Source organism: Acanthisitta chloris, unplaced genomic scaffold, assembly GCF_000695815.1.
Source record: "Acanthisitta chloris isolate BGI_N310 unplaced genomic scaffold, ASM69581v1 scaffold8150, whole genome shotgun sequence".
NCBI classification, from domain to species: Eukaryota; Metazoa; Chordata; class Aves; order Passeriformes; family Acanthisittidae; genus Acanthisitta; species Acanthisitta chloris.
Window position 1 is genome coordinate 17,730 of NW_008652162.1, and position 11,764 is coordinate 29,493.

Here is an 11,764-nt window from a genome sequence, read left to right on the forward strand (position 1 = left end):
CTAATACTTCTAGCTTAGTCTGGCTAACTGGCTTTGCCACTCAGAGCCTGAGTCCTTGGCCTGGAGTCCAGCCCTTCTGTGCAGGCATTCATGTCAGAGGCCAAGGTGTGCTCCTCAAAACAACTCTCAATGGCTGCATGCCTTCCCCAGAGAAGCTGGCCAAGAATCCCTTGTTTTCTTCCTAGTTCATCAGGACAATAACTCTTTCCTTGTTTTGCTGCAGGAATATGTTCCCGCCCAACCTGGTAGAAGCCTGCTTCAAACAGGTATGAAACCTCACCTGCACTGTCCCTTCTCTCTGCACCCTCTGCCCCAGACCATGATCCTGGCTACCTCTCTAAGGGCTGAATAGCAATTGCTTCCCCAGGTCTGAGTGCTCCAGGAGGCACTGCAGTCACTAGTCTGTGTTGTAGCACCCTCCATGGAAGCTTCTCAAGCTGTCTGTAGACAGAGGCTTCAACCTCCATCCCATCCCACAGGGGCAGGAAGGGTTTGTGCCCTGTCAGGTAGGAGGCTGGGACTGGCAGAAATGGAAATGGAGCAGATTCTCCCAGGATTTGTCTCTTCTGTAGTGCTAGTGCCCTTGGAAGCAGGACAAAGGGTTATCAGAGAAGCCAGAATATCTCAGTCCTAGTGGCATGAGATGCTCTGGTGGTCTCTTTTGACCTTCAGCTCTATGAACTCTAGGATGAAAGCACTACACTGCAGAGCTTGTAGGCAAGGCAAATTTCCCACACAGGTCAGCAGGAGCTTGCAGAACTCTCCTTTCTTTAGGAAGTGATGCCAGAGCTTAGCACATGCCCTGAGCTCCTGAACTCAGGCCCAGGAGTGCATCAGATGATCTGTGTCTTTGCAGTACAAGACGCAGTACAGCACCAGAGTCTTCACCAGAACTGTCCTGCACAGCGGCAACGTCACCGCGGGTGCGACAGCCACTCCGTTCCCTGTGCCTGAGAACTTCACCAGCATCCTGGAGAACGTCACTCATGCCCTGGAGACCATCTCCGAGGTGCTGACCTTTGAAGAAGTCATTCCCATCCCGGGCTCAGCCAATGGGGTGAACGCTCTGGGGCTGGTAGTGTTCTCCATGTGCTTCGGTTTGGTGATCGGCAGCATGAAGCAGAAGGGACGGGCCCTGCGGGAGTTCTTTAACTGCCTCAACGAAGCCATCATGAGGCTGGTGGCCATTATCATCTGGTGAGGAGCACGGCCTGTTGGAGCAGGAGGTCTGCAGGTGCAGTTTCACTGACATGCTGAGGAGTGGGGTAGCTTTGAGGATGCCATGCACATGCACAGGGAAAGCAGATGGGCACAGCTCTCCTTTGGCTCCATCAGGCTGGAGGGAAAAGTCTGGATGGGATATTTGTTCACATTTCATTTCCTGTTTGTTTTGTTTTGAACTTAGAAATATCAGGTACACCAGGATTTGCTTTTCTTGAGGCTGCTGGAAACATCCTTGGAAGACCAGAGAGCTGGAGTGGAAGATCTCTTAGCCTTACCAACAGGGGTAGGGTGTGAGGCTTTCCCACCAAAAGTTTTCCTTCCAGCTATGTTCCAGGAGTCTGACTTAGCTATGAATCACAGTAACCACCTTCCTGCTCTCGGGGTGGCAGCTGTGTGCAATAGCTCTGAGAGCTAAACAGGATTGAGAAGATCAGCTCAAATTTACTGCCCTTCAGTTTGAGGTCTCCCAGATCCCAACTCCTCTAGAGCTCAGCTGCTTTCGTGTGAGGCTGCCTGCAGCACATGGTCCAGACAAGCAAGACATTGCTGAGACAAGTGTCATCATAGTGTCATAGTATGTTCAGGGGTTGGGATGGAGCTTAGAGATCCTCCAGCCCCAACCCCTGCCCTGGGCAGGGACACCTCCCACCAGAGCAGGTTGCTCAAGGCTCATCCAACCTGTGAACACTGCCAGGGTTGGGGCAGCCACAGCCTCCCTGGGCAACCTGTGCCAGTCTCACCATCCTCACAGGGAAAACTTCTGCCTGATATCTAACCTAAATTTCCCTCTTTCCATTTCCCCCCATTGCTCCTTGTCCTGTCCCTGCAGCTCCTAGCACAGATCCCTCTGCAGCTTCCCTGGAGCCCCTTCAGCTCCTGCAGGTTGCTCTGAGGTCTCCACACAACCTTCTCTTCTCCAGGCTGAACAACCCCAGCTCTCTCAGCCTGTCCTCTCTAGAAGGCAGCATTTTACCCAATCTTGTTATTTTAGGCTCTTTCCCCATCTGGGGCTCAAGGTCTAAACAGGGGGCTATGATAGGTACTGAGAAGCAGAAGGGATGTGGGTCTGGCAGAACACATGGAAGTGTCTGAGAGGGAAGGGATCTGCCAGCCCCACACTCCCCATTTTACATCACTCCAGCTTCCTTTCCCTGGTCTTACAGTCTTGTATCTCAGAGCCAAACCCTGAGCACAGGAGGACAGGCCTTGCACAGAAAGGCACAGAAGGGAAGAACACCCCTCAGCTCACAGCAGAGTCTTGGGGAGCCCCAACCCTTCTGGGATCTCTTTCTCCATGGCTGAGCCAGAACTTGAGGCTTTGCTCTCCTCAGATATAAGGGTTGCCCAAGGGCATAGAAGGGAGAGGATGAGCACGGAGGAACCAGCAGACCTGCACACTACTCCAGAGCCCTGTAACACCCCTCCTGCCACCCACCCTTAGATGAAGGAAGGCTGTTGGTGTATAGAAGATTGGTTACACTCAGGACACTGCCTGTGCACACACAGCAGACTGTGTCTGGTGAGACCTCCTGCCTTCCACAATCCTGCTAGTTCCCAAGGCAGGACTGCCCAGCTCTCCTCCCTGAAGTCAGTCTGTTTGCCCTGGGGAGATCTGGTCACTGGCTGCAGCCAAGGATGTCTTCTAAGAGGAAGGTCAGAGGAAATGAAATATTCATTAAATCCTTTCCTGAAACTTTTCCAAACCTCCCAGGCTAAGTTGGAGTTTGGCATGTGGACCTCTGAGCCTTGTGCATGAACTGCATGTGAGCTCTGGAGCTGCAGAGGCTCAGCCTGGAGAGCTGTGGCCACGGAGCTGGGATTATCCAGTTACTCATCCATGTTTAGTTTAGTGCCCGTGATTTTCTCCGTGTCTGTCTCGTGGCTTCCTTTCTGTGCAGCCTCACTGCTGCTCATGAGGTGCATTGCTGTGGAGGGGGCAGAAAGCCACGAGGAATGAAAGGACAGCAGTGTACCTCCAAATGGGGTCTGACCTGAGCCATGGCTGCTTTTACAGGTGCTGCTGTGCCCAGTCCTTGTTCTGCCACATCTGGATTCCCTATATGTTCCTGTTCCCTCAATGTGAATGTCTGAAGGCAGCGAGGCTGATATCCCAGAGCCTGCAGGGCACTCCTGCCTTTACTCCTTCATTTCCTATTTCTCCTGTGCCTCAGTAAAAAAGTTACTCTCAGGAAAAGAAGGGACTCCGAAGGCTTCTCTACATCACTTCTCCTACCAATTGTACAAGGAGTGTTGTAGAAACATGTAGGGAACCCAAAAGGAGGAGGAAACCTTTACCAGTGCCCAAGCTGTGAGTGCTGGGAGCCCTAACCGTGCAACCAGAGCTGATTTCTGACCATGTGGTGAACGAGTCTCAGCTCTTTCCAGGTTTTCACAAAAGAAAGCAGCAGTGTCATCCAGGGATTAGGCTCAGTGAGCAGTCCTGATGTGCTGGCTCACTGGGGATTTGTCCAGAGAGCATGTGTTAAAGCTGGGGTGGAAGTGTGGGAGCCAGTTCTGAGCATCGGCCTTGTGTTTCTGCCGCAGGTATGCTCCAGTCGGGATCATGTTTTTGATTGCTGGCAAAATCCTGGAGATGGATGACCTGGCAGTGATGGGAGGCCAGCTGGGGATGTACACCCTCACTGTCATTGTGGGACTGCTCATCCATGCCCTTTGCATCCTGCCCCTGCTCTACTTCATCGTCACCCACCGAAACCCCTGGGTGTTCATCGCGGGGCTGCTGCAGGCTCTCATCACCGCCCTGGGCACCTCCTCCAGGTATGGCACCTGTGTGGGACTGGGGCTCCTGTGGATGTGGAATCACAGAACCATCAGGGCTGGGGGAGACCTTTTAGATCAAGTCCAACCATTCACCTGTCACTCCACTGCAGCCCCTAAACCCTAAGCAATATCCTCCAGCACCAAGCCCAGATGCCTCTTAAACACCTCCAAGGGTGGTGACTCCACCACCTCCCTGGGCAAACCTATTCCAGTGCCTGAGCACCCTAACATGTCTCAGCACTCCATTGCACTCTGGACAGAACTGTGGTCTCACAATTTCTAGCACTAGCAGCTTTTTGCACTGCTTCAGCCAAGCTCATCTGAGAGTGGAAAGACCCCACTGCCCTACTCAGGAGCCCTAAATACACATCCACCTCTGCCCAGCAGGGCATGGCCCATAGTCCTCCCTCCCAAACACAGTATCCACCCAGCAGATCCAGGGTGGATCTGCCCATAGTCCTCCCTCCCAAACACAGTGGTGGCTCTGCCTGTAGCTCTACAGTGCTGAGCTCAGGGCAGATCTCAAACCCTGCTGAATCACAGCATTATCCCACACTCTCACACATCTCTCACACACATGAGCACAGCCTCTCTGGCTCTAAACTCCCTGGAGGCCTAGGCAAAAGCATCAGCACCAGTGTGTTCAGTGATTGCCAAACAGCCAAAGCAGGGGACTGGAGATAGCTGGTTTTACACTGTGCCATGTTCCTGTTAGATTCATTTCCTGGCAAGTACATAACAGTGTCTTCCACATACATTCTCAGGGCAAAGCACACAGCATGTTTCCTGCTCGTGTTCTCTGTCAGAAACAATTATCTGCTTTCTCTGCAACATATATCCTCACACATTTGCCATTCCTGTCTTATGGACTGAGAGGGGTGAGAAAGGGCTTGAGCTTTTTTAATAGCTGGAAAAGAAATTTTGGACTTGAGGCTCTGTCCTGTGTACCCTGAATCCTCCAGCATCACCTCCTTTTGGTGTTAGACCAGCATCATCAGCCTCAGGGCTGCACAGCCCCTGGCCCAGCCATGTCTGAGTGTGCAGCTGCAGCATGTGTGAGGAAGCCTTGCTTAGACTGTTCTTTCTTCTAGCAGCTTCTGGCCTCTGGCTCACATGGCAGGGTGAAAAAGCAGGTGGGTAAGGTCATAAACCAGGCAGAGACTTAGTCCCTCTTCCAAAGTCAGCATACACCCAACTCATGCTGTTGTGTGCACTCCTTTCAGCTCAGCGACCCTGCCCATCACCTTCAGGTGCCTGGAGGAGAACAACGGTGTGGACAGGCGAATCACCAGGTTTGTGCTGCCTGTGGGAGCCACAATCAACATGGATGGCACTGCTCTCTACGAGGCCCTGGCAGCTATCTTCATTGCACAAGTCAACAACTACGAACTTGACTTCGGGCAGATCATCACAATCAGGTGATCTTTGAAAGAGTTTGGGGACTGCAGGAAAGGCTGCAGTTTTGTTGGCTTATCTGAGGTGTGATCAGGTCCTTCTTTTGCTCAGAAGGTGCAAAGAGGGGGACAAAAAGTATGGGAAGGAAGAGTGTGCTACAGCTCCAGGTGTTGAAGCACAGATGCTTTGGGCATCATGTCTTTGAGGCTCCACTTGAACCCTTCTTGCACATCCTGGGCCATTCCTTAGGAAGAGCTGCAGTGTGTTAAAAGGAGGTGTCTGGCAGGGGCAGCCTGGCCTTGTGTTATGTCCCATGTGTCACCATCCTGCTCAGTGACCAGAGAGGCAGCCAAGGTGTTTTGTAGATGATGAGTTTGAGCTCCTTCCTAACATTTCTGAAAATGCAACCACCTCTTTCCATTCCCTTTGCTAACAACTGTGCTTTCCTGTTCCCTGCAGCATCACTGCCACAGCAGCCAGCATTGGGGCTGCAGGGATCCCCCAGGCAGGACTGGTGACAATGGTCATAGTGCTGACATCAGTGGGGCTGCCCACCGAGGACATCACGCTGATCATCGCTGTCGACTGGTTTCTGTAAGTTCTCTGCTCAGCTGCTGTGAGCTCCTGCTGGTGCTTACAGAGCTCCTCTGTGCTCCCAGTGTCTCTGCTAAGAGTGATCTCAGTATCCTGTACCAGTAAGCCTTATGCACATCTGTGAGACCCTCTCTGCCCATGCTGGAGCCTTCACCATGCACTTCAGTGACCCAAGGCAGCAGACAGAGGTCACTTGAAGCTCAACCTGGTGGCCAAACAGGATGTCCTCTCTTTGCCTTACCTTAAAAGACCCCCAGAACCTGAGCCTGCAGCAAGGCCCTTGGAAAGGGAAGTGTCCATGAGGAACCACAGGAACCTTTCTCTTGTTTTGTGTCAAGTCCAAAAATTTTCAGTGAGAAATTGAGAATGCAATAGATCAGGAATGAATGTGAGAGAGAGAGACCAATCAAGGGAGACTCTCTGGGAGTCATTTTCCTGTCCAATATGAAGCATCAATTATTAGGGTGACTTCAAAAGTAGAAAAATTTTCAACGAAGGTGTTCGTTGAAACAATCTTCATCCCCTCAGCTGTTACTGCAGCTGTACTTTTGGTTTTCCCTCTGGTTTTTCAGGGATCGTCTCAGAACGACCACCAACGTCCTGGGGGACTCTCTGGGCGCTGGAATTGTGGAGCACCTCTCCCGGCAAGAGCTGGATGCGCAGGACTGCGAACTCGGTAATTGTGGGCTAGAGGAGAGACGAGAGCTCTCCCAGCAGGTTTGCTCACAGAACGACACCCGCAGGCAGCCCGGGAGGGAGACAGCTCTGTGAGCTCGGGCAGCACAGGGCACTTCAGTGCTCTAAAAAGCAAAGACTTCAAACAGAAGTCCATAGTGGAGGACAAAAAAAAAAAAAAGACTCACTCTCCGAGATGCTCACTCTTCTCCTCCCTCTGCCACACACAGTCTTCCCTGACCCTGTTTCTCCCCCACTGGCATTAAAGAGGAGAAAATTAAACTGCAAAGGAAGTTTTACTCCACAAAAGCCTGATTTAATCATTCTTCTGGGGTCTAAGAGCTAGACCTGAGGAAAGAGAAGACTCAGAGAAGGAGCTGGACTAGGAGCTCCCTTGTTTCTGAGCTCAGGTGGGTGGGGAACACCAAACTGTGGCCCTGGGGACTCTGCCCTGTGGATGCAGCTGCAAAGTCTTCACTTGGGCAGTGCCTGCCCACAGGCAAGCTGTTAGCATTGCCCTCCTTGCTCACAGTCCTGGTGTCTGCACAGACATGCAGATGATGCTTCTTGAGAGCTCCTCTAGCAACTCTTCTGGCTGCAGATCCTGGAGTCCCCTCAGCTCCTGCAGGAATATGGGTCATACAGCAAGGACAGGGTCTGCTGGCTGCTAGCACCAGTAGGGGTCAACAGGCTTCTCACTAGTGGAAGGTGTTAAAGGATTGTGAAGGAAACAAACAGTTAGTTATTATATCCATTATTCAGTCTCTGAAACAGCTCTCTCCTCTGCCAAGCTCTGCCAAACACCAGTTAGCTCCGTTTCTCTTTAGTGAGCTCTTCTCCTCTTGGGGAAACCAGAAGGGGAAACACAAAGTTTCCAAACAGTTTGTTCTCCTGAGCAGCTGAGTGGTACCTCCCTGCCAGGGATGATTCTCTGCCACCTCAGATTTGCTCAGAAAACAGTTTCACTCCTCATCACAAGGATGATGTGCTCATCTTGGGCTCTTTTCAGAAGTGCCTTCCCCTCAGTCACTTTGCTCCAGAATGTGCTTTCCAATATCTCTGTCTTTCTGCAGCTCCTAATCTTTCCTAGCCAGAACCAAATCACTTCTCAACCCTTGCACAAGTTTCCCAGTCCCCAAACTTACAACTTCAGGATAAACTTTTCATAGAATCATAGAATCAGCCAGGTTGGAAGAGACTTCTAGGATCATCAAGCCCAACCCCATCGTGGTTACTAGCCCATGGCACTAAGTGCCACATCCAGTCTCAGCTTGAAAACCTCCAGGGATGGTGAACCCACCACCTCCCTGGGCAGCACATTCCAATGCCTGAGCACTCTCTCCATAAAAAAGACCACAAGCTTTCACTTGTGGTCTGCTCATTTTCACTCCTTAACAAGTGGAGTTCAACTTCTGTTTGACACACTCGGACATAAGCTCAAGTGACATCCGAAACATCTCAGAGGGTAAAGCTAGAGGTGGCACCTGCTTCATCCATTCTCTCTCCCCCTTCCCTGGCATGGCCAGGACCACAGCTGGTACCTCTCCCACCAGTGAACAGCACCACTAGGACTTGCTTCATAATATCCAGGCCCATGAATATGCAGAAAAGGAAGCCTAGGCACAGTCAGGACGATGTGAAGGATGCAGCGTTGGGGTTGCAGTGCAGCTGTCCTGTTTTGGCCATGGCTGAGCTCAGGCACAGCAGCAAACAGTCTCCTGATCCCTACCTGAACTGGGAGCTCTCACTTGTGGTCTGCTCCTTGTTCCACAACCACTGTGCCACTTCCATCCCTCTCCCTGGCTTTCCACACTGCTCCCCATCCCCAGCCACAGCCATACACTCACAGGTGCACCTGGTGGAAGGAAGAGCTCAGAGGCATCAGCTGAAGTCAACTTTGCCACCCACAACCTCACAGCTGCCCATGCTGTGCTGCCCAGCACCAACGAAGCCTCCTCAAACACATTCCTTGAGCTGTTCCAAGCCAGATCTGGAGGGTCTGTTTGGTCCTTCAGAGGAGCTGCAGAGTATTGGTGCTGCCCCATTCCACATCCTGTAAGCAGAGTACTCTGGTTTTGTGGGCTGAATGCTTGTTGGGAACTTGAGACAAATGCACGAACACCTCTTTCACACAAGAGTGAGTGAGATGGATGCACAGACATCTCTTTCCCCTGAGAGTGGTGGCAGGAGGGTGAGCAGAAGTGTGGGAGCTCCATTCAGCAGGGGCTGACCCAGGCCCTAGGGCAGCAGGCTGCTTCCTGGCTGTGGGAGGCTTATTCTGACAAGAGATCTACTCTAGCAGGGGGCAAGTGAGCAGGAGAACACAGTATAATCCTCTTTACAGCATTTTTGTTATCTTGTATGAATACTTTTATAATGTCTGCTCTTCTCCTTTCTAGACTAAACAGACCCTGTATACCCTCACAGGTAATCACCATGTTCCTCTCCTCTGGACTTGTTCCCTGCTGCTCCACATCTTTCTTGAAGTGGAATGCCTAAAATTTGACACAACAATCCAACTGAAGTGCTGAGCACTGAGGAAAGACTATTTGCTGTGCATTGAGATGTAGATCTTGGCCTCCTCTAACCGCATGCAATGCATCAGCTGATGGGGAGAACTGTGCTGCAAACACACAGCAAACTGGAGTCTGTTCATCTCACCTTAAACCCCAGTGAGGTTAGACTCCTACTTTGATGAGATGGCTCTAGACTGGATCTTAATCAAAGAGTTTTAAGATCCAGCTTGTATCTGCAGTGGGCTAAGACAGCACTAGCTTATCATTGACACAGCTCAGCTGACATGAGTCTAAACCTGCCTGAAGAACAGACCTGCTTATAAACCCCCCAAAAAGTGCTTTGACAACAGCATGGTAGCATTGACTCTACTCCAGTGGTAATACATGGTAATTCCTACACCATTTTGAGCAGAACTGCAATTTCCCAGCCTGTGTTTGTGCAGCTGAGTATTACTGTCTAAGTACAGCAATTCCTCTCTGCCCATATTGAACTGCACCTTGGTTTGTTTTCTTTCTTTCATTGCTCTTACCTAAGCATAGTAATTCCTCTTTGCCCATACTGAACTGCACCTTGGGTTTCTTTCTTCTTTTCTTTTTTTTTTTCCAGACTATTTGTCCAACCTTTCGAGAAAACATTGAATTCTACTCCTGAAGAGACATCCTGTATATAAAGGGCAAACTGAAGGATGGATCAGAAGATGAGCTTGTTGGATTGGACTCCAGCTGAAATGGGAATTCATTCTGGGAAGCTCTGAGGCTCTGTGGGTTGTACAGACACCCTAGGTGATCCCAAGGGTCCCTTCTGGCTTTGTAATATATGCACGTGCTTTCTGGTGTAGAGATGCTGCAGAGGGTCCTGCCAGGACTGTCTGGGAGGACCCTAGTGACACTCAGTCTAACCTGTTCCCAGTTGCTGTTAGCACACACATACACACACCACAAAGGGCTCTCCATACCCCACGACATCCACATGTGCCCACGTGTTCCCACGAAGCACACATCAAGCCTTGCCACTGGTGATTTCCTGCTTTCAACACAAGATTAATGGAGCACAAACAAGTAGAGGCCTCATTTTCACACCCTGCAAACCAGTCTTCCAGGGGGGATTTCAGAACTCAGCTGACAGCTTTTATCCCTGGTGTTCACCCATGTTGTTCACCAGTTTATGATTATCTGTTCACAGTCCCTGAACAGCAAAGTATTGCCAGGAATTTGCACATGCACATGTATATTTAGGAAGGGGGTGTATGTATGCAAGCATAAATATACACAGAGTCAGTTTTGTGGGTGCTGATCCAACAGGGAAAGCCAATACTAAACTCTCAGTGTGTGTGAAGCTGCAGATTTCATTTTGGTGCCCACTTTGATTTTCCCAATTTATCCCATCCTTAAAACAACAGAGGCTGTTCTACTTGATCCCAGCAATGAGCCTTCCAAAGCCAGGTTTCCCAGGAAGGAGCTCAGTGCATGCTGATTTTGACTCGTACCTGCTGGTGACACAACAAGAACTTCTCAATGCATAGAGAAAATTCTCCACTTTGACTTCCCTGCACACATCCCAAGGACCTCCACCCCCACTGCCTCTGCCTTGGCTTGGAGAGCTCAGCCAGGAACACAAAAGTGTTTGTACTCCTTCCAAACCCAGTGCTGACCTTGTGCTCACTCAGCCTTCAAAACTGGAGAACTGAAAGTGTTAAATCATTTTACCCACTGCCTTTTTATTTGAGAGCTTGTGCAGTCTTGTCTTTACTGCAGCTCTGCTGCTTCTGCTTGCAGAAATTCTCTGAGTTTCTCCTGTTTGCAAACAGATCTCTTCCTGATGACTAGAGATGGGCAACACTTGGGATGGAACAGAGCTGTCTCAATGCATACACACATGAGGAGCTCCTGGATTAGGACACATCTCTTCAGAGTTATTGTGAAGAGAGGAATATGTGATACATGCACATTGCTCCAGGAGTCAGATCTGCCCATGAAAACTGGCCTGAAATTGTATGTCCTTCTGCCCTGCCCAAGCAAGAACTGGGAATCAGTGCTGTACAGTGTGCTCATGGCATTGGGGCAGTTTGTTCATTCCCGAGGGCTTTTTCTCCATGCTGTGAGTTTCAGTGTCAATACAGATAGTTTGCGTATTTGAAAAATAAAGGGAATTTTTTCCACAAGACTTTTCCATGATCTTTTTTTTCCCTGTTATTTTTCCTCAGGACTGTGACCTTACAAAGTCAGGGACATCACGTCTAGCATTATGTATTACACACCCTTATCTCCACGTGCCTGTGTCAGGGCTCAGATACTAAACTCAGATTTTCACAAGGCCTTTCCCTAAAGCTTTTTCCTTGATGCCATCTCTGGCCTATGTCCACAAACCAGCAAAGCTGCACGAGGTTTGCTTCACAGCAGCACACAGGCACATAATTCCATCTGGAAATTCCACCCCAAAAAAGGTTATGTGGAAGAGCTCTCTGAGGCTTAGACAATAACAGGTTCATATTACTCACTGAAATGTTGCACTAATGGCATCGTAGCTCTGTCAAAGCTGTTGGTTCTCCTCTTGATAACATAGAATCATAGAATCAACC

General features: G+C 50.2%; 1 protein-coding gene across 1 annotated transcript in view; it reads left to right on the forward strand.

Moving 5' to 3' along the window:
- Positions 1-6,765, forward strand: part of LOC103803589 (excitatory amino acid transporter 4-like) — a 9,010-nt gene extending 2,245 nt beyond the window's left edge. The window contains exons 4-9 of the mRNA XM_009076161.1: positions 224-266; positions 857-1,197; positions 3,769-4,002; positions 5,229-5,423; positions 5,860-5,994; positions 6,567-6,765. Coding sequence (XP_009074409.1) covers positions 224-266; positions 857-1,197; positions 3,769-4,002; positions 5,229-5,423; positions 5,860-5,994; positions 6,567-6,765 — 1,147 coding nt within the window. The remainder of the gene's footprint in view (positions 1-223; positions 267-856; positions 1,198-3,768; positions 4,003-5,228; positions 5,424-5,859; positions 5,995-6,566) is intronic.
- Positions 6,766-11,764: the final 4,999 nt, after the last annotated feature.